A 23964-nucleotide genomic window follows, 5' to 3' on the forward strand; every position below is an offset into this window, starting at 1 on the left:
TGCAGACACTTACAGCCAAATATTGCACTGAGTTCAGGGTCCCCATGAACAAGTTAGAAAAAGGATTGAAGGAGCTGAAAGCAATGGCAACTCTATAGAAAGAACGACACTATCAACTAACCCAGAATGCTGGGAGCTCCCAGAGACTATGTCATCATGGATATATCCAAACAACATGCATAATCTGGTCCATGGCCCTGGCACATGTATAGCAGAGGAGGACTTATCTGGCCTCAGTGGAAGAGGGTGCACATCTTCCACTACAGACTTGATGCCCAGGTAAGGGGGATGCTGGTGGGTGCCAGTGAGATGGGGGTGGACAGAAGAATATCCTCTCAGAGACACAGGGGAGAAGAAAGAGGGGATGAAAAACCCTGGAAGGTCAGACTGGGAAGAGGGCAGCATTTGGAATGTAAACAAATAAACTAATTTAATAAAAAAATTAAGCAAGCCCCTAATAAAATATTTTTTTTTTATAAATTGTCATGGATATACTGTCTTTTCACAGCAATAAAATGGTAACTACAATGACAACTGTCCACTGCCCCCCACAAAAAAACCCAAATCCAAATTCCATACTCTACTTCTCTTTTCAGCTGACATTTCCTCATTGATCTCCGAGCCAGGGACCTTGGGAATGGCGGGAAAACCTTGAGGGAATCGCTGTCTTGTATGGAGCTCCAAGGGAAGGAAAGAATCAGAGGATCATATCAGGCATGGTGAGCAACAGGTATTTAGGCTAGCGCTGGCTTTAAACTTCTTTTTTTTTAAGTGTTGCTGGAGGTGTGGAAGGATACGGGCTAAGTCTGAACAGTGCAAACCCGGAAGCTTTTTCCAATTAGGATTTGACAGTGAAATATGTGTGGGACTAGAAACTGTGAATGAGGCTGATGTCTCCAGCTTTTAAAAGCTGTTTCAGGAGAGAGGAATAGGGTTTAAAATAATGAAACAGGCGGTTGTCCGCAATCGAGAACTGCATCAGGATAGAGGAATAGGGCTTAAAATGATGAAGTAAAATAATATAGAGGAAAATGGATTTTGAAACTCTTCCAGAGACAGAGGGAAAATCGGGGGACGCCCTGCTTTTTTCTCTCTGGCCTCTGCAGCAGAAGTTCTATGCCCTCTTTGTGTTGTCTAATGTCTGGTGCACGAAATCTGTTTACTTGTAAACCCATGTGTGTTTTGTCTCATCTGAAGGACTGAATGTTCTGTGTTTCATGTTGGAAAATAAAAATGGCTAAGACTTTATCTGCTGGCTCAGCAAAGCCTGAGAATGGCCACATACTTTAGTCAAGGATCAGGCACGTCAGGGGAGCCACTGCTGAAAAAGCTGCTTTTAAAGAAAGGGAGTCTGCAGCCTCTTAGTTTTGGGGTAAAAAACTGATAGATGATTTTTTTTTCTAGAAAATTCTCTTCAATCATGAGTATTGTGTTTAGCAAATGAGAAAGTGCTTTCTTATAATTATAGCTAGAAAAATTGAAATTCTTTGATTGGTCTAAATTTATTAGACTCGTGTAGCCGCTTCATTTGGTTTTTTACTGGTCTTAGCAGTGTAATATGATCTGTGTGTCTTCATCGTAGAGTATTAGCTTATAAGTTATTGGGTATGATCAAAAAGGTTTAAGACTGGTTACTAGAAAGTTAGTTTAAATCGGTAACTCAGGTTTGGAGTCTTTCCAACACGTGGCATAAAGCAGGCCAAAAAACTAGGCCTCTAAGGGATACTTCTAGTTGAGATAATATTTAATGTGATTCTTATCCTTGTGAGGAGCCGCCCTCACAGTCGCCGTTACAAGATGGCGCTGACATCCATTGCTCGTAGTAAAATGTGCGCAGGCGTCAGGGTATCATTCCATTACCTGAGCCCTGCCTTTCTCGTGGCGTTAACTGACTGATAGTGGGCAGCCAATCCCAGTGGTGCACATCTCCAACCGTTTTTTCACAGCCTATAAAAGGGAAGGGTTTTCTGCTCTCTGGGTCTCCTCTCCTGAAGCTGATCATCTGTCTCTCGGGATGAAATAAAGCTTACTGCAGAAGGATCCGAGTGGCCTGCGTGCGTTTTGCTGGCGAGACGGTAGCGTGGGTCATCTGGTGCCGGAATCCCAGGAATTAACATCGCTGGTGTTGGGGAGAACCCCCGGAAACGGGGCGGATTCAGAACTGCAGGGAAAAGGTGAGTTCGGAGAGATATATCTGATTGTGAACCTCTTATCCCTTTTGATTTCGGTTTTCACCCTAAGAAGGGGCGGTAGAAGCTCTAGTCTTGGTTGCAGTCCATCGAGGCTGGTGCTGAGATTTGCGGTCCATTGTGGCCGGTGCTGAAATTTGCGGTCCATCGTGGCTGGTGCTAAAATTTTTTGTCCATCGAGGCTGGTGCTGAAATTCTTATTTTGTCCATCGAGGCTGGGGTTGAAATTTGAGGTGTGGTCAGTCCAACGTAGATAAGCGGCAGCACCGAGGTATCTTGTAAGCCTCCCGTAGATAAGGGAGCAGAGCACCGTGTTTACTTTCGGCTTTGCTTAAGGAGTACCATAAGTCGGGCGTAGATCTGCCGCAGGTACTCATTCTATCATGGGCTCTTCACAGTCAGTGATCACTGCATTACAGGCAGTGCTAAAGCAACGCGATCTGCAGGTTGCCTTTTTGTTAAGGAGGTGGATCGCGTTGCTCCCTGGTATGCCTGTTCGGGGTCTCTAACTGTAGCCTCATGGAATAAGCTAGGAAGGGACCTTGACCGTAAGCATGAAGAGGGAGACTTACCCCTAGGCACCAAGGCAATTTGGAAGCTGATAAAAAACTGTCTAGAGGATGAAGCCTGCCAACCCGCCATTGTGGAGGGACAGGGAACACTAGAAGAGGTTCAGGACAGTATGCCAGAAACCGAATGGAGCAAGAGAATAAGAGATCAAAGAAAGACATGTCTAAGAAAAAAGGACCTCCCTGGGATTCAGAAGGAAGGGGAGAGAGAAAGAAGGGCAGTGAAACTGAGCCCTCTACTAAGAAAAAGCCTTATACTAATTTTTGTCTAAGAAAAAAGGACCTCCCCGGGATTCAGAAGGAAGGGGAGAGAAAAAGAAGGGCAGTGAAACTGAGCCCTCTACTAAGAAAAAGCCTTATACTAATTTTTATCCTATCCATGACTTGGAGGCCTTAGAGATTAATAGTTCAGGGTCCGAAGATCTAGACCCCAGTGAGGAGGCTAAATTAGAGGAGGAGGCAGCAAAATATAAAGAACAAAGATATAACCCTGACCGATGGTCGCGATCAAGAAGTAACAAAAAGGGTAGCATATCAGCTACTGTGCCCCCAGCGCCACTGCTTTATGAATTGCAGTATAGTGCTAACTCTTTTTTTCCTCAGGAAGAGTTAACAAAGATACAGATGGCATTTCCAGTCTTTGATATTGGGGAGGCGGGGCGTATGCATGCCCCAGTGGACTATAAACAACTTAAAGAACTTGCTGAATCTGTCCATAACTATGGGGTCAGTGCCAATTTTCCTCTGGTTCAGGTCGAGAAATTCGCCAATATGGCCATAACCCCATCAGATTGGCAAATGATAGCAAAGGCTACACTCCCTAATATGGGACAATATATGGAATGGAAAAGGGGGAGTCGACGAGGCTCTGCCCTTAACACCGAGAGTGGCCGTCTCTATGGCACTCTTTACTCTTAATTTCTTGAATCTTGATGAACAAGGCCGCACTGCGACTGATCGTCACTGTTCAGAACCAAACAGACCTAGAGAAATGATCAAATGGAAGGATGTCTTAACCTGAAAATGGAGAGGCCCGGATCCTATTTTAATAAGATCCAGGGGAGCTATTTGTGTTTTTCCACAGGAAGAAGACAATCCTCTTTGGGTTCCAGAACGCCTCACCCGAAGGATCTCCCCTTCAGAAGATGTGGACAAAAGAGGGAACACTGAAACAACGATAGATACTGACCCTTCTACCGGAGATCCTGGTTCCTAGTATATCAGGGGAATTGCGTTGGGTATTATGTCCACCTTTCCCTGCCCATGCCTGTCATGCACAGTGCACAAGTGAGCAGTTTAAGCTTATTTAAAGAAAAGAGAGATTTTAGAATCTCTGCTATTATAGTTGTCTTGGTAGCAACAGAGGCAATAGCTGCCTCTATCACTGCTTCGGCCCTTGCCTTGTCTGCTACGGTTCAGACAACGCGAACCATCAATGATCTTTCGGCAAGAGTGACATCGGCCCTGGACAGGCAGGCCACGGCCAACTCCCAGATATAGGGAGGCCTCATGTTGGTAAACCAACGGATCGATCTGGTCCAAGAACAGGTGGATATCCTGTGGCAAATGACTTAGCTGAGTTGCGAACATAAGCTGCCTAGCCTCTGTATCACCTCAGTACAATTTGAGAATTTTATAAGAGCAATTAACCTGTCAAAGGCTTTGTCTCGTTATTTGTTACAGAATTGGACCATAGAATTTGAACAGACACTCTGGGAGCTGAGGATCGCCACGTCTGGACCTGTCATTGACGGAAGGATTTTCTACCTGGATTTCTGCAGCATTCTCCTACTTAAAGGAATGGGTGGGGGTGGATTTGTTTGGAGTGGCTGTGTGCGGTGGAGTACTGCTCCTACTATGGATGATCTGCAAACTTAAAGCCCAAACAAGGAGGTACAGGATGGTAGTAACCCAGGCACTTGTTGCTTTGGAGCATGGTGCCTCCCCCAATATATGATTATCGATACTTAAGCAATAGGTCGCTGGCCACTCAGCTCTTGCACCCCACGAGGCTAGTCTCATTGCACAGGATAGAGTGAGTGTGTTTCAGCAGCCTGGGAGAGTTGTACGGCTAAGCACTGCAGTAGAAAGGCTCTGCTGCATAAAATGAGCCTATTCTAGGGAGACATGTCATCTTGTATGAAGGTTGAGTGTCCAAGTGTCCTTCCCCCAGGAAAAAACGACACGGGAGCGGACCAAAACCCCTCCGGGTGACGAGCCTGGGAGGAGGTTTTGTGTAAGGCCCCTATGCTTGCACACTGGGGATTTGACCTCTATCTCCACTCTCAGTGCTGGGTGGCCTGTTGCTTCTAAATAAAAGAAAAGGGGGAGATGTGAGGAGCCGCCCTCACAGTCGCCGTTACAAGATGGCGCTGACATCCATTGCTCGTAGTAAAATGTGCGCAGGCGTCAGGGTATCATTCCATTACCTGAGCCCTGCCTTTCTCGTGGCGTTAACTGACTGATAGTGGGCAGCCAATCCCAGTGGTGCACATCTCCAACCGTTTTTTCACAGCCTATAAAAGGGAAGGGTTTTCTGCTCTCTGGGTCTCCTCTCCTGAAGCTGATCATCTGTCTCTCGGGATGAAATAAAGCTTACTGCAGAAGGATCCGAGTGGCCTGCGTGCGTTTTGCTGGCGAGACGGTAGCGTGGGTCATATCCTAAAAGGTAGACTTAAAGATAAGATTTAAAGCAATGTCTCTTTAATGAAGCATCAAAATTTGCACTGTCATGCATTCATAGGTATAAATTCGCAGCCAAACTTATGTAGCATGATAGTAATGCCTCTAACATTGATTCTAAGGTGATAAATTGTTTTGAAATTCGGCTTTGCTTTCCCAAGGTTGTAGATATAATTCTAACATTGCAAAAGAAACTTAAAAATCGTGGTTAAAAATGCCAGTGTTCCATTGACTGGAGCTTGCAGTTTGATCACAAGCTTAAGATTTTAAACTCACCCATATATTGTTAATTAAGATTATTTCAAGAGTAATCATGTTATGAGAGCGCTATAAATCTAAGACAGAGTTATCTAGATATGTTTGGTTTTGTACATAAATTAGACCCTCAGACAGTAGATTTTGGCTATGGTTGCTGCCTGGCAGGAGACTACAATATAGGCAATTTTTTCGTTCTTTTTTTCTTTTTTTTTTAACAGCACCAAAGTTATAAAGAAAGTTATAACTATAAGTCATCTTAAGAAAGACTATTCAACATTAGAGGCATAGACAGTTGAATTGTTCCCCCAGAATCTGTCCTCATTGCAGGAGAGCCAAGATACTCAGATTAAAATATTTTTATGTTTGAGTTAATGCAAAATTCTGAGCAGCCTTGGGGAAGCTTGTGCTATGTCTATTTTGTTTCAGAAACCATGGCTAAGGAAGTTCTTGGGACATCACCCCTCCTTGCCTTCAGGGAAAATTCCTTTTAGCTAAAAGAACACTGTTGTGTATCTATCCAGATATTGTTCTAAATAAAGTTCTAATTCAAAGTTTATAAAAGGGTAAATAAGACTGTAGAACTTATAAAGGCATTACAATCTGGCTTACCTACTTCATGTAAAGTTATGATAGGTTTAAAGGTTCATTTTTTGTTTTGTTTTGTTTTGTTTTTCCCCTTGCATGGTAAAGCATTCACTTCTAGTGAACTGGTAATCACTGGAAAATTTTGCATCTTTACATTATGTAAGAAAAATTTTTTATTGTCTCTGCTTCTATATAAGAAGCTTAGAGTTTGAATCTTTCAGTGTATATTGTTTCCTAAGTGGAAAGTATTTTATTAGCTAATGCTTCTCAAGGGAAGTTTACTTCAAATCTTTGCTCTCACACAATGAGCTTTAAAGTTCTGGGGAGTAGCTATTTCTCCAGAAAAGATTCAGAGGCAATATCTTTTTAATATTTAGGGTTTTGGTTATACTAGAAAATTGTGGTACAGAAAATCTAAGAATGAAAAATTGATTTGCTTCAAAATTTTATTTTCAAAAGCTTCCAGGAGATGTTAATTGGCTAAAGCCTTACCTTAGGGTCTTAAAGTGACTTAAACTTTTGTTGGATGTTATCTTGAGAGACACCAATTAACTGGCAAAGAACAAAAGGCTTTGCAGAAAATAAAGATAGCCAATAGGTGGGTTTACCATGAGAAAGTTAGGGAATCCCACTGAGACAGGTTTCTTCACTAGACCCAAAGAAATCATGCAGCACTGTGGAGCATAAATCAATTTTAAGTCTTGGTCCAACTATTTTATTATATAATCAAGGGGAAAATTGTAGCCTCCCCCAGCCTCGAAGCAGGCTGATCCAGACTTTGACTTTGTTGCCACTAAGGAGATTACCTAGGGTGGAGCCTTCCTACCTAGAAGACTCTAGTGATCTGTTGCCTGCCACTGCTCTCCTCCAAGACACTGCTACCTGCTGAGAGTCCCCTGAGATATTCCAGAGGGACATCCTATCTTGCACTTCTCCTACAGGCTGGAGCCAGACACCAAGAATGGACTGGTGGGGGATGGGCCTTCCCCCTTATAAGCACACTCTATTAGTAAACTGGCAAGACTTGAACATGGAATCGTCTTGGCTTCATTATCTCTCTCACTGTCTAAGTCTTTTTCAGCCCCAGCCTGCCTCCCAGGTGTACCTGGTTCAAGTAGGCCATGGGCTGTCATACAAGAGTAAACAAATAAACTAATTTAATAAAAAAAATTAAGCAAGCCCCTAATAAAATATATTTTTTATAAATTGTCATGGATATACTGTCTTTTCATAGCAATAAAATGGTAACTACAATGACAACTGTCCACTGCCCCCCACAAAAAACCCAAACCCAAATTCCATACTTTCCTTCTCTTTTCAGCTGACATTTCCTCATTAATCTCAGTCTACTCAAATGATTTTGAACTCTTAAGACACTAAGAAAAGTTGCATCCCATTTAGGTATCTGGATTCCAGGAATGTTTTGAGAAAACACTGATTCTATTCAGAGATGAAAGGGAAAAAATTAGCCCTCTTCTATGAAATGCAGAGACCTCAGTATTGCTTTTGTAACTACTCTCATTTATCACATTTTCTACTCCATGCTTGTTTAAAAAGAACCCTGAATGAAGTAATCCAAGATGACAGACTCATATTAAATAACTATCATGAACAATATGAGTAGGATACCATCACAGAAGAATTCGTCTTTATGTTATATTATTATAATGAATAGGATTTTTCCCTAAAATTTCACTTGGAGCAGAGTTTGCCTTATATACCCAAAACCAGTCAAGACTGGTTTAAGTAGCTACCTCTATCTCATTATACCTTTCAGCATACATTTGTCAACAAGGGTGTTACTACATTTTGCTATTGGGTCAGAAATTTCCGTGTTAAGGAGTAATGCTAGATACAGGTCTTGTTCCAGGATACTAAGTATTTAAGTGTGGGTGATCACATTGCTGTTGTGGTGTATATTCAATATAAGACAATCTGGATTCCAGAAAATTAGTCTATTCCTAAACTTGGCTGCCTCACTCTGACTTAATAATTTCCTGTAGTGTTAGAACTTGTATGTCTAACTTGCCTTTTTAATAAGTAAAGAAATAAACCAATATTTAGCTGAGGAAACACCCCCATCTTTTTCATCCCTATTTAATGGTGGACCATTATGATTGCATTAATTTCACCATATCATTTCAATATGAACACTACATATCAAAATTCATAACTAACCAGTTGTTAAATTCCATATGCCATTTAACATGCATAGAATTCAAGAACTAAGATGCTTTGGGGCATGGACTGTCAATGTGTCATTTTTTTTTCATATGGTATCAGCATCATTGATAAACTGTCTTCCTGTAAAAGGAAATAAAACTTTCATATGGCAGATTTATTACAGAAGAAACGATGGGAGAAATACAACTCTTACAGGCATCAGTTATGTGAGACTAAGGGTTAGGGAAGCTTCTTGTATGTGTAACATAGACTTCATGATTCACATGAGAGTGAAGGCTCTTAGAGACATCTGTGATTTTTTTTTGTCATGGGGTTGGAGGAGTAAGGAAGAGTTGCTGCTTCATTAAAATAATCAGAATTTCCAGGGTAATCAGGCATTTCTTAAACCTTTCTCCCTGCTTAAAATATAAAACCAAAATCAAAGCAAAACAACCAAACAACCAAACAAACAAAAAGAAAAAAATTATCTCATACATCATGACACATCCTTTGATTAGTGCCTTGGTATCCTGGGGCATCCTTATGATTCCATTTTGTGACAAAAATAACCAATTATCAAAAAATTGTTAATATGTTGCCATCAAAAAAGGAAAATTAGACTCTCCCCATCCTTAGCTGTATAGCTTAGACATGGAATTACCTTACTTCAGGAAATGAAGGAAGATGTTTAGTATCCTTCACTAATTGGTTTTATTGCAGCACTTAGTTTTTAATAGATCTAATGATATATAATGATCATTGGAAGAACTTGTGCCAGTTGTTAGCCGTAGAATCCAAACACTTAATGGCCAAAGACTTTGTAGTGTTGCATGGAGATATTCAGGTGAGGGTTGGTTGATTATCTGGTGCTTCCCTAGAAGTTAAATCTTACCTGAAACTGACAATGAGGGCTGTCTAACCCTTTTCCCCCTCATTTCCCTAGAAGTTCAAGGTGGGATATTTATGCTCTAACATGTATACTATATCTCTGTAGGTGATCTTCTGATATTTTTCACTGCCCATGTATTCCAACAGGTTTCAGTGAACATTGAATCCTCCTTTTCTAATTTTATATCTCATGGGAGGGTTGATCATTAAGCATGACTATAGAAAATCAAAGAAAGGAAAAAAGATCCTGACAAAGGTTCTTCTAGAAGATGTGGCAGTGGGTGAGGAAATGGAGAACTGACTTGCTGTTTCACTGTTGCCTCACAACTCAAAATTTCTCAGGTTTCCACTACAGAATTATAGGTTTCTTGGTTGTATACAACAAACAGTTCTATAGTACTAACCAGAGGTAAACACCAAATACTAAACTTCATATAGTGTTTAGCAACACATAAATGTAAAATAATTTCCTTTTTGGTTTATTTGTATACAGATTTTTCTTGAAGTAGTGTCCTTCTGGGCACTCAGGACTCCTCTTAAGCCCATGATCCACTTTATTTAAGAATAGAACTGGATTACAATGGACTACTATTAAGACAGTTATCCAAAGATGCAAGTGACGTTGTAAAGCAAAATACCCTGTATGGACTACTGCAATCAAACCACTGGCCACATTTTATCTCTAGGGGGAAGTAGCTGGGCCCTAAGGAGTTAGAGGGTTTTTGTTCCAGTCTGTATCATTGTGTGGGTGGGTAACTACTCCTTTGCTGACAGTAATAAGTGGCAACATCTTCAGCCTCCATGCTGTTGATTGTGAAAGAGAAAGATGTCCCAGACCCACTGCCACTGAAGCGAGCAGGAACTCCAGAAGCCAGGTTGGATATACCATAAATCCATATTTTGGGGGAGGATCCTGGTTTCTGCTGGTACCAGTTCATGTAACTTACACTTGAGCTGGCACTGCAGGTGATGGTGACCTTCTCCCCAGGAGATGCAGCTATGATTGCTGGAGACTGGGTGAGCAAAATTTCTCCATTGGTCAATATGACTAGAAAAAAGTGACAGAGAGAAAGAGAGGGATTAGTAGAAATACAGATACAAAAATAATTTTATACCACCCAACATTCAGAAGAAAGAAAAAGAAAAAAAGTATATTTTATGATCAAATTTCCCAGGGAAAAGAAACTTGGTTGGATTCTGAGCTCAAACTCCTTGCCCTCTCTTACCTGTGACACTGATTAGCAGGAAGCTGAAAATCTGCACCTGAAAATCCATTGTGTATTTGAATTTTGGTCCCTGGCTAATTAGTGCTAGTCTCATAATTACATTGCTTTAAAACAACTGTGAAGATGTTTGTGGTTTCTGAAGATGATATATGCAAATAGCAAGATATATATACTCTAGGAAGTTCTTGGCTTTTAAATACATGGTCTGTTAACTAAGGCAAACCGGGTTAGCCTAGGGCAATATCTACTTATTTGTACTCACTACACTGATAAAGAAGGAAATTTTTGTTTTCTTATTCCTCCTTTTTAGGAGGAAAAGCTTTGTCCTATAATATTACCCATATATTTCTCTAAAGACTAGATTTTTTTTTGATCCACTAAACAAGGGATGTTCAATTGTGAAGTTTGAGGTATGTTTCTCCCATAATAAAGTAGTATCAAGAATGACTGTTTATAATGATCATAAAAAACATGTTTCTTGTTTTCATGAATACTTCTCCTTAGTCACCTCACTTACTCATTCTAATCTGTTCGGATGATCATTCCCACAAGGATAATGGAAAAATAGCATCCAAATGTTATCTGGAGCCCAGGTGTGCTCAGAGACATTTCTGCAATTGTCAAGCACTGAAGGCATCCCTAGAATGATAGCAAAAATAACTCTCCCAATGAAATCAATGAAAACAATTGTTCTGGATTTATGAGAATATCAGCTGAGGATTCATGAAGATGCAGTCATCTAAAACTACTCTGAAAAATTACCATTCTCAGTATGCACTGTGTTCTGAAACTGTTCAGTTCATGTTCTATTTATTATCTGAGAGTATATAAGAACATTTTTCAAATAAATTGCATTTATTTGCTAAGGTGACAGGGTCTTGAGGAAGGAAAGAGAAGGGAGAAATGTTGTAATTAAAGGAAAAATCTCTAAAGTAAACAAAAAGAATGTATCAAAAGACTGGAGATTTCCAGTTCTTAAAGTTTGACAGGACCCAAGTTTGCAAATTTATATGTAGGTTTGATCAAATGTTTTATTTAGAGCAAGGTTGAGGGCATGCAGGGAGGAGTTGAATGAGGGTGTACTGGGTAGAGAGGGAGGGCTGATATAGGGTTTTAAAGTGACTGAAATGATTTATTTAAACAATAGTTTTACTTTACCTTAGATCAAGTTTCAATTATCTTCCTATACCTTTGAATTTAACATAGCCATGATGAAGCAATGCTATGTCTCCAGATCTTTCTTAAGAGTGGTTTCTCATTCCTTCCTTCATGAAAGACGTCTTCCTAATATCAAAAATTATGAAAAACAACTGAGAGCCCCTGAGTAGATAGTTTGGGAGATAGTAGATAGTATTGAGAGATACTGACCTAAGAATTGTTGAATTCAGCTTGATTATTAAGCATGCCTCTCTGAGCATACAATTCTAACTAAATGGCCACTCTTCTTTTCAAATAACACATGGTCTCATCTTTCATCTTATTTAGTAGCTAGTTGCTTGTATTCCTCTGGTTACTTCAGAATGAAAAATCTTCCTTTTTTGTGTGAATATGAGTTTTATATTTCACCAGTTAAGGATACTAAATCATCCTTGGTGTATCAGCATACTGTGCCATGAATCTCGTTATGGATAAAGAAAAGGATGTATCAATCACCATCATAGTAAATCTGAAATTTGTGTTGGATTCTCAAGAAACCTCAAAAAAACAAACTAATATTTTTTGTCTCTTTATACTAACTCAGTTTCCTACAAGAACCATTGGTATTATGACTACAATGACTGTTATTCAAAGGAGGCAGAGATTGGAGATCTCCTTAGGTGCCAAGTGGAGCAAAAGTGCTGAGACTTCTTATTTTCTTTCTTTTTTAAACATTTAATTCAATTAATAGTTCTACCTCAAGACCTAGCTATACCACACCTGGGCATAGACCCAAAAGATGATCCAACATCTCACAAAGACGCTCAGTCATGTACATAGCAGCTTTATTCATAACAGCCAGGAACTGGAAACACCCTAGTTGTCCTTTACCTGAAGAATGAATAAAGAAAATGTACATGTACACAGTGGAACACTATTCAGCTATTAAAAAGCAAGACCTCATGAATTTTACAGGCAAATGGATGGAACTTGAAAATATCATCTTGACAGAGGTAACTCTGTTCTAAAATGGCATGCATGGTATGTACTCACTTATGAATGGATATTATTCATAAAATATAGGCATCATGTTACAGTCTACAAACCCAAGGAAGCAAAACAATAAGGAAGGCCCAAACAAGGAAGATTAAATTTTAATTAGGGGGAGAATGATATAGCCACAAAATGCAGATAGATGGATGGAACTGAGAGGGTGGGGATGGGAAAGGAAATGTGTATTCAGGATCATGTGTGAGGAAAGACAGAAGAGATGGTTAGATGGACATGTAAATGAACAGAAATCTACAACTGACAGGGGTGAGAAGGTAGGGAGCCATCTTCAGGACTACACAAAAAACTGGAATAAGGGAAGTGCCCAATAATCAACGTGGGTGATCTTAGCTGTGACTTACTATATTAGGGATATAAAACCTGAAAAGAGAACCTCCTTTAGCCAGACAGGAAAGCTAGGGAACATTAGAGACACCAACCCATGCACAAACCTTTCAACCCAAATTGTATCCTTTCTATAAGAAATGCAGGCATGGGGGAGGGAGCAGAGACATAGGGAAGATCCAACCAATAACTGGCCCAAATAGAGACACACCCATTGTGGGTCTACTACTCTCACTTGGAACTTTTTATTTGTCTGGTTGAACCTTATCCAGAAGTCAATTAATTTCTGGTCACAATGCAGACATGAAGACTCCCTCCCAGCGTCTGATGTTCTTGCTGTTTTGTATACCTGGAAGGATGGCTATGTGTATGCTTTAACCATTTATAATCAAGGTTATGTGGAGCTTCAGAGGAGTCATTTTGTCAGGATTAAACATGTATATTGTTTGAATACTTCCAATTACAGGCATAATATATAGCATCCAGTTGACACAATCCCCATCCTACTCATCTGCATATCTAGAAGACAGAGTCACCATTACTTGTGTGGCAAGTGAGGAGTTTACTACATCATTAGCCTGGTGTTAGCAGAAACCAGGGAATGCTCGTAACACATATTCAATTTGAAATCAGGAGTTCCTTCAAGATTCAGAAGCTGTGGACCATTTTTGTAGCTTCATATGCTTTTCCATTTTTCATCTGGCCTAGTAGATGGACACCTTTAGAAATAAAAATCAATAGTAATAAAATTGGGGTTGTGTTCCCTCAAATGAAAGACAAAATTTGTACATTGGATGGATTGTGGTTATGCCTAAGGCTCCCATTTCTGTTAATTTTCATGATATTCTAGAATTATGTAATAATGGAAGCTTTTCTTTAGGAATATGATATTGTGATGTACAGGCTACGGAGGGTTAGAATAAATGTCGTTTTGTCTACTTTGCTCATAATGAAGGTAAAACTGCCACAAAATAACTGTGTTGGGTGAATTTCTTTGTAGGCAAATATAAATATTTATTCCAAATTGTAGTGAGACCAATAATCATAAAGTAGCAAGAGGAAACTTACTTTGAACTTTGGTATTGTATTTACTTATTTGTATGCCATGTGTATATGCCAGTGCCCAGAGTGTTTAGACAAAAGTGTAGAATCTCCTGAACTGCAGGCATTGCAGTACCTTGAGTGTCACCAAGTGTGGATGCTGAGGGCCAAACTTAGTTCTTCTGCATGAACTGCTACTTCTCTTTAATCTCTAATCATCATTCACTTCAGTCCCAATAAATCTATCTAGATGAGCAATGAGATTATCTTTGTTATTTACATAGCAGTTGATGTAGTATAATCCTAAAATTTGGAGAAATGCCTCAGATTCTTCCTACTAGTCTTCTATTCTATATAGTTGTGAGCTCATAACAGAAGTCATACAAATTTTGAATTGGAATACTTCCTAATACTGAAACAATAAAAGTACTAACCGGATAAAGTAACTTGAGATACAAGCCAAACCAAACTCATGGGAAGTTACACAATTGTGTTCACTCAACCCTGTCTCTTTTCAGACATTCTTCTGTTTTAGTAGCAAATTACCATACCATGTGCATGATTTCTTTGGCATGTTTGTTTGTTTGTGTTTGTTTTTGTTTTGTTTTGTTTTGGTTTTTTTGGTCTGTCATGTAGATATATACATGTTGATCTGCAATGAAGTACAGCCTCTCTAGGTAGGGTCTGAGATATGAATATTGAAAGAACCTAGTGGGGAAATCCCCACTCAACTCCCGATTTGGCATGCACCCAAGAATCACGAACAGAACAGAACGCCTTGATGTAAAACGAGAGGTAGTTTAATGGCGGAGCTCCTGGTTGGAATGTATCTCATGCAGGAGACAGTGGATTCGACTATGAGGCTTGGAAGCTAGGGTTTTTTATAAAAAAGGGGCTGGGGCTCAGGGAGGAATTGGCGAAGTTTCACATGATTGGTCCATTTAAAAATCAGCTGACTGTACATGCAGATAACATTTAACTTAGGTCAGAAGGGTAGGAGATAGGGAGGTGCCGGGCCAGTCGGAACATGTCATCCTCTTTATCTTTATGGCCAAGCAGCCTCAGGAATGTCTTAACGACGGGCCTGCCCAGGCATGTCCTGGCCTGTTCTGATATGTTCTCAGCCCCAGGTTTCAAAGCTCACAAACAACTCTTTGGGCTATTTGACATAAATTACATGAATTACAAGTCTCAAGTTTTTTCTTTCAACATCACTACAGCACAAATGAAGCCAAGAGTATTAGTAAATACTGATTTTTAAAAAAAAATATGTCTTGGTATATGTACTGAATAAGAAACCTTGTTTCGTAAATGTGATGAATCTTTTCTTTTGACAGTTTTGTTTTGTACCCACTATAGATAGTCAAGGTAACAGAACAGTGGATTAAGGCATTGTTCATTTTCATATCTATAATATCAGAAATGTGCTATGTAACATCTATTGTGTGAGTATATCTGTGTGTGAATGGATTATGTATGCTTGTGTGTGTGCACATGGTTTGTGTATGTGTGTGTATGAAATATGTATTTAAAGGAAAGGAATTATAGAAGAATTGCTTTCCCTGGATTAAAAACTTCTCAGGACATTGATAGAAGGATACAATTTTCTGTTATCATTCAGGCATCTTCTATGAGAGGGAGCTTCAAGAAGTTCTTTGTCCCATTTTTAGTCTCCTGTGAGGAAAAGAGGAATAAAGAACAAAAACTTGAAATTAAACATTTCTGGTGTTTGGAGAGTTCTAGTCTACTCAAGGCAATCTGTTGGCCCTTTGGGGGAGGCAATAGAATTAACTGTAAGAAGTATGGAATCCCTAAGTGCCACTGTGCAAAACACATTTAGTTAGAACTGAAAGCATGTGGTTATTAAGAAGACACCTTCTGTTTCCACTCTTCTACACTATATTATTTGCTACATCCACTCCAGTAGTGACACACATTACAGGCATGAAATCCTGGAAGCAGTCCTGAGGCAGGGTGTTTCAAGGAAACTTTGCCTCCTGGAACCTTGGCATTCCCATAGCCTGTATACTCAAAACCTGTCCCTGTGTCAGTCTAGTGTTTGTATCCCTGTGCTCTCTTCAGGATTGTTTTATTATAAGTGCCTTTAAGGATTGATTTTGACGTATAGCTAAACCTCCACCAGGTTCCAATGGTTCTTAGAAAATTCTTGAAGCCGAACCTGAGCTTGGAATTCAATAAGAATGTTACCTATACAGTAACATCAGTAACATTCAAATTCACTTCTAGTAGGTGAGAGTGAAACTAATTAGGCATTATAAAGAACAGAGCTAGAAAAGCCCAGGGGTAGTCTGCATAGTAATTACTTAGGACAATAGCCGAGTCACACCCAAACACAGGAATACACAATGGCCTAGTAAGTAGGTGGGTTGTCACATGAAAGGGTTAGAGGAAGAGAATTCCCCTGGTGCAGGTTTCCTCACTAGACCCAGAGGAATAGCATAATCAGGTATTTACTAATGAATCCCCAGTGGTGGGTTTAACAATAGACTAGCATTGCATCAGTGCATTCACCTGGCTCCTGTGTTTAGCTGATCTTTTTAATTAAGGGTTGTTCCTATTCTCAGAGGTAAATGCAGCCTGGCTCCTGCCATCTTTTTATGTATACATTCTTTTTGTTTTGTGTCAATGTAACTTGGCAGATGTCTTCACCTGGTTTTTCTTGTTTTCTTCTGTATTACAAGTCTGGTGTTCATTTGGACAAAATACATTCAGATTCAGCACACTCTCTTGTGTCTATGTCTGTCAATTCTCGCCAACCCTTGCTCACCTGCAACCAGAAACTCGTCCCCTGCAGATAGGAGACCCAATAGAGGTTAGTCTGTGGCAATTATTAGATGTGATGAATTGTACTTTCTGTAGTGCACATGACAAAGTAGTTTATAATTGGAAATGAGTGAATTCCAGGATCATTTTAGTGAACAAATCTTAGAGACACACAAGGTTACACTAATGAGAAACACATTTAAGGAAGTCTGAAGAATAAAATTCATAAACAGAAACCCTGAGATTTTCATCCTTCCTTTGAATCAATAAAGAAGAGAAAAAGGAATCATTTTGTTTGCCATAATCTCACTTGAAAGCAAATGTAGCCTTGATTAAGTATTGTAAGTTGCAGAGTAAAGACTGGAGGAGTTCTTATATAATGCAAAGCTTTTATTTAAAAAATGCTGTTTATCCAAATAATTTTTGTGTCAATCATTCAGAGCTGGTTACAAAGTTATATATGTTGTCAATGTTCCACCTCTTAAAGCATACCTTCCCCTATGCTTTTTCCTTTGAACTAAATATTCTAACGAATGTCATTTTTAAGTATGCCTTTCCTTAATTTTACTCCCTCTTTTTAATTTTTACAAAATGTAATTTTGGTCTACAACAAAAATGAAGTCTCTGGTGTGCATTATTCATAAGTAAATGATTATTTGTACTGACATTTTATAACCCTAAACTCATCATTGTATTTTTCCCAGATATCTGTATGCTAAGCTTCATTCAGAAATCTACAGCCAAATTTTCTGGCACACTGGAAATAACTAGGTAAAGATAAAGTCTCTAGATGACCATCTCTTGTGGGCTTTTTTACAATTAACTCAATTTCCTCATATATAAGCTAAGGAAGTCTACATAGTTGTGATTTTTGATTCCACATATGGATTCAGAAAGCATACCTTGGTCTCTAATTCATCTAAATAGCAGAACAAGGGGAAAACAGTGGTACATACTTATAAGAATCCTTCCACATGTTCATTTCATGCTAGTGGTGAATAAAGTATAGATGCCCAGATGAAGTGAAAAATTCACTGCCATGTTTACAACACAGAATTTTAAGAGCAACACACAGAAAACTTAGTCACACAGGCTGGTGATATGAGTATGTCACACTTGCTTACTATGTTCAAGTACTAGGGTTTCTTTTTGGAAATATGAATATTCAATTATTAATATCTCATATTAACAGAAATTATTAATCACAAGGTTATATACAAATGGGAAAAGTAGTCTTCCAAAGGAATAAATGTGTTCAATTGTGTAGAAAGGATTCCTGTAATTTATTTCTGTTTTCATCTTTTATGTAGGTACATGCCTAGAATTTCAGGTACTTGCTTGCTAGACATCATTCTGCAGGTGAAAAAAAGTGTAGTACCACAATCTAAAATCTTGAGTTTTTTACATTTAGATTTTACATAATATTAAAAGTTCCTTGGGTGTTTGCTGAATAATTATTTATTGATCATATTATATAGGCAACTTTTAAATTCATTTAGCTAGGATTCATAAGTTAAGTTTTACTTAGAAAGAAAAGAAACAGCTCATTCTAAAAAGTTGTTGAAAGAACCTAGTGTGGAAACCCCCACTCAATTTCTGTTCGGCGTGCACCCAAGAATCACGAACAGACGACCACCTTGATGTAAAAGCATGAGGTATTTTAATGACGGAGCTCCGGGCCGACGTATCTCCTGCAGGAGACAGAGGTGTGGACCACATGGTGGAGCCATAATGGCAGAGCTCCGGTTCGAAATGTATCTCACACAGGAGACAGTGGTTTCGACCCCGAGGCTTGGAAGCTAGGGACTTTTATAGAAAAGGGGTGGGGCTGGGGAGAAATTGGTGTGGTTTTACATGATTGGTCTATTTAAACATTAACAGACTGTCAGAAGGGCAGGAGATAGGGAGGCACTAGGCCAGTCAGGACATGTAATGACAGGCCTGCCCGGGCGTGTCCTGGCCTGTTCTGCTATGTTCTCAGCCCCAGGTTTTAAAGCTCACAAACAACTCTTTGGGCTATTTGACATAAATTACAAGAATCACATGTCTCAAGTTTTATTTCCTTTCATTCCCCTCTTCTTCTACTAAGTAATTCTAATCTTAGAATTTTAGAAGTCTATATCTCTATGTGGAGAACAGAAATTATAACACGGGCCAAAGGTTAAGAACAAAAACAGAATAAGAAGGGATGATAAACAGAACTAGGCAGGGACCCTTCTAGAGAGGCTTGAGGGTCTGGGCATGATGTAGGTGTATGTAGGTCAGATCTCTGGCTGCAACTGGTGAGATGTCTTTTGTGGTACCCGGCTCGTTCGCTGTAGCCAATTGTGACCAGCCTTCTTTTTGCACCACCTGTAAGCCTTTTAACTTAGCATACAGATTATTATTACAACAACATGTAGGTTTAAACACATCATTTAAGACAGTGATGAGCCCCATAAAGGATCTTAAAAAGAGTAAGGCTGAATCAAAAGGGAGTATTTCTATGTCTAAATTGGGCATGGGGAAGGAGCACCAAGTCTGCACCAGTCTCTTTTAGAATTTTATTTATCTTTTCTACCTGTCTTGAGCTTTGGAGCCTGTATGCACAATGTAACTTTTAACCAATCTCTAATATCGTGGCCAGTCCCTGATTTACCTGGGCAACAAAGGCAGGTCCATTACCTCATAGCACAGGCCTTGCAGCTTTTGACTATTTCTTCTGCCAAGTCAGAGAGTCCTGTAACATAGTAGTCAAAGGACCTAACTACACCTTTTAATTTCTTGGCCCACAGGTGGGTCAAGCAATGTCCATAACTTGATAGTGCTCAGGGGTGTATCTAAAGCTGGTCTCTTTGACATCATAATAATCTTTAGGCTCCTTGACTGCCAGGATCATTGCTCTTTGGGCCACATGTTTGGCGGTTAGATTTGTCATCTGATTTTTTTTAGCCACAGCATCTTAGGTCCTTCTCTGCAGATGTCAACAGCCCTCTTTGTATTAAAGTTTCAAGTTCAGCTTTTTGGGCCAATGTCTCTTCAGGAAGGCTGCTGGCCTAGATCACGTGTTTTCTGTCCACCACCGTACTGCTGTCCCCGCCTTCTGCTTACCTTTAACCTCAAGGCTACTGTCATCGGTGTACCAGCTCGAACTCTCAGGCCAAGGCTGATCTGATCCTTCAGATCATTTTAAGTACCAGTTTCTTCTGCCAGAATGTCAGCGCAGTGATGAGTAGGTGCAGTCTCATGCAGTGGGACAGCAAGTGGAATGAAGCGAAGGCCACTCGTTTAGTCAACAAAAAGTTCTGACGTTTCACAGGAGCGTTGGTAGTCATCCATTAGTCAGGGGGCTTTCAGATAATGCTTTTAAGAGTGTGGGATGCCACTAGTTATTTGCTGTTCCAGAGTGAGCTTATTAGCATTCTTGCAAGCAGAGCTATGGCAGCAATAACTTTCAGGCAAGAAACCACCCACTGCAACAGGGTCTAACTTCTTGGATAGGTAAGCCACTGGCCTTTTTTAAAGTCCCAAAGTCTGAGTAAAGATTTCTCTGACGACTCGTGATCTCTCTTCCACATAAAGAGTGAAAGGCTTGGTTAGGTCAGGCAAAGGCTGGCCATCAGTAGGGCCTTTTTCATTTCTCTAAAGGCTTTCTGGTGATCTGGGGTCCACACAAACACTTTTCCTTCCTTGGTTAGGGGGTACAATGGGCAGCTAAGGTCGCCAACCCAGGTATCCAGAGCCTGTAGAAACCAGCGGTGTCCAAGAATTTTCTTACTTGCCTTGGTGTAGTTGGGGTGGGGATCTGAGTTACAGTCTTTTTTCTGGCTTTCTTTAGCCACTACTTCTCATCTCGAAAGGTGTATCTTAAATAAGTAACTTCAATCTGACACAGCTGAGCCTTTTTAGCTGAGGCTCGGTCTTCTGTTGCCCAGATTTCCTGACTAGATCTTGTCTTTTTTTTTTTTCTCTCCTATCACTGCAGCCAAGATTCTAGTCAAATTTTTCTCTTGATCCCTCTTGTCTTCTCTTTTTTCTGCCTCTCGCCTTTCTCTCCTGTCGTCATAGGTCTTCTCTGCCTCTTACTTACTGGTTCTACTCTAAATATTTCTCATTTGGGGTATCTGTCTCATCTCGGACCTCTCTAATCTCTTTCATCTCTACGTTCACTGTCATCTATCTCTCCTGAGTCTGTTGAAGCTTTGCTTTTTCTTACAGTCTAAGCTCACCTTTTTCTAGACCTCTATACCCATTTGTCAGAGCCTGGTGATTAGACTCGTAGGTGCTTCTTACCTGGGACAGAAGTTTTAAGTGGGCAGATGTCTCCCTCACTGGTTAGCAGCTTAGAGCGGGCTGCCCTAGAAGAGAAAACACGTGGGGCAGGGAAGGGAAGGCAGCTCTCACAGCTGGCTGCACAGGCCAACTCTGGGAGGGGGGGGGGGAAGGCGGCCCTAGGAAGCCAGGAGGGGCCGTTGCAGCCCCTGTGGGCCTCACCTCTCTTTCTTTTCTTGCCCGTCCCACAGGTGGTGAAATGTATGGTGGTGGTGGAGTAGGCATCCCGGGGAAACCTCCGAATTAGTGTCCCCCCCCCCCCCCCCCGCCACAGTTTCTCACGTGACACCTCGCCTCGGCCAGTGCGCGCTGCTGCTGCTTCTGCTGCTTCTGCTGCTGCTGCTGCTGCTGCTGCTTCTGCTGCTGCTGCTGCTGCTGCTGCTGCTGCTGCCACCACCACCGTCCCGAAGCCGGAAGTTCTCAGTCCGGTCCTGTGGCTGCATGCAGCCAGGGATGTGCGCTGAGTTGTTTTTTGTAACTATCACTGACAAATTCTGTCCTAATGTCAGTCCAAGTCCACAGTCGGCACCACACACACAGTCTGTCCCATGATGAAAACCACAAACAAAAACAAGACAGCAACACAAAAACAAGACAGCAACAGAGAATAAAAGACACCAGTATGTAAGCACACTCGTTCCTCACTCTGCCAGATGTAAAACCAAGGCACGAGGTGGGACTCGAACCCACAATCTGGTAACCCGAAAACTATGCCACAAGGTGGGACTCGAACCCACGATCTTGGAACCCTAAAACCAAGGCATGCTGTGGGACTCGAACCCACGATCTCGGAACCCCGAAACCAAGACACAAATTTACAAACCAAGACACAAATTCACAAACCAAGACACAAATTTAGTGGTGCCACACTTAGACAAAAGACAACATGTAAGATGCACACAAACAAATGTACCTCCAAGGGGTCTTTCGGGGTTCCTGGGTGTCACGCAGATCTCGGTGAAACCTCCAAATGAAAGAACCAAACAATCCATTATAACTTCAACCTAATAGCCTCCTTTCGGCAGAATATACATACATATATATATATACATATATATATATATATATATATATATATATATATATATATATTAACTTTTGGGATTGAATCATCTTTGTTGGTGCTTTCTTCTTACTCATATGAGACCCTAGTACATAGTGAGGTCTGGACTGGAAGAAAATTTAAGAAGTGCCCCCAAATGGGTGCCCACTTTTAAGTTCCAACCTTGCAGAGAATATGAGAGAATCAAGAGGAAAAGAGCTCAAATCAAGAGTCTCTTCCTTGACATCATCAAGGATTCTCAACAAGATGTCTGAACTGATAGAAACTCTCAGGTGAAGTCTTGGGCAGTTGTGCTCCACAAAAAAAAGGTAGAGATTTACTCCAGGACCATCTATCTGCTGGTGATACTCTAATTCCTCACCTGCTCCATTTGCATCTTACTGAACAACCATTTACCAGAGACACCTTCAATATAAACCTTATACTAATCTCTAAAAAGGATCACAAAATGTATTACAAGCTTAAATGTACATTGAGATCCTGTTGATTTTCTAGAGGTCTTTGTGCATGTGTTCATAAAAGGTCACAAATGATGACTTCAATAACTACAAGCATCAACTCTCTAAAAGTAATAGTTAGTAAGCTTGAGAAAGACAACCATACCTGGCCACAGATAAAATGATGGACACAGACCAGTTATCAAAATGAAAGAGATGAGTGGGTTTATCTGCAAGGGAGATATAAGGGGTGATAGAAATAATAGACTGACATTGAACAAGACAGCTAAGTAACTAATAAAACCCACTAGTTATATTAATAATCTAAGAAGTCAGTAATAGAGAATGTGGTTATTTTTTGAAGTTAAACAAGACACATATTTTTAAAAACAAAATACAAACAGAAACCCATATTTTACATGGATAAAGGCATGACATTTATGAATAAATAGGTAAATATTTGATATGTAGATATGCAGATATTGGCCTACAGGTTATAAGAAATTACACATTATGTTACAATATAGTCTCAAACATATTTGAATGACAATTTTCTTGGAGTGATATTCTTTCTTTCAAAATTCATGGCATATTCAGCAAATTTGCCATTTTTCAAAATGGGAAAAACTTCCCTACAAGTTCCTCAGGGTGGCCTAAGGAGCTCAAAGCAAAGTAGAATATTGCTATTGCTCTTGGCTCCCTCCCAAAGGTTGATGGTAATATTTCATTGCTGAAGACACAGGACATACTAATCACATTTGTGACTTCAGAATGTCAATTATACTTACAGTATTCACTAAAAATCATGGCTTGCTAAAAGTAGGGGCATGTTTGTACCATCTTTAGGTTCCTGTGCAGAATTTTCCCATGTGCCATAACAGAGTGTAATTACTTTAGTAGGTTTTAAATGAATTTCAAGATGTGTTTCCAGTGATGGGAGACCGTTGTTTAGGCAACACTTGTGAGAATTGGGCTCTCTGCCGGTCAAGTATAAAAATGAATCTATCTTGATATTGCCCATCTGGTTGAAAAAATTATAGTAGAACTTACCTTACATTGGAAATTCTGGTCTCTGATTCTCTGGTTTCTGAGTTAGAATTTGTTACATATGGGGTAATGTTAATAAGATAATGACTGTCATGTTACTCCATCATTATATGAGATTTTTGAGAGCATTCATGGATATTTCAATCAGTGATCCAGATAATGGAACTTTCAACATCTTCCTTTTTAATC

General features: G+C 40.0%; 1 pseudogene, 1 gene segment (V, D, J or C) and 1 further gene; 2 read left to right on the plus strand and 1 right to left on the minus strand.

The window, feature by feature from the left end:
- The window catches only part of Igk (immunoglobulin kappa chain complex), a 3171119-nt gene that overhangs the window by 1241464 nt on the left and 1905691 nt on the right, over positions 1–23964 (plus strand).
- Positions 10081–10609, minus strand: Igkv4-90 (immunoglobulin kappa chain variable 4-90). The segment is given in 2 exon segments: positions 10081–10382; positions 10561–10609. Coding segments are annotated over 2 exon segments (351 nt in total).
- Igkv13-89-1 (immunoglobulin kappa chain variable 13-89-1) lies at positions 13396–13444 on the plus strand (annotated as a pseudogene). The gene is given in 1 exon segment: positions 13396–13444. A coding segment is annotated over 1 exon segment (49 nt).

The sequence above is a fragment of the Mus musculus genome, chromosome 6 (genome assembly GCF_000001635.26).
Source record: "Mus musculus strain C57BL/6J chromosome 6, GRCm38.p6 C57BL/6J".
Taxonomy (NCBI): Eukaryota; Metazoa; Chordata; class Mammalia; order Rodentia; family Muridae; genus Mus; species Mus musculus.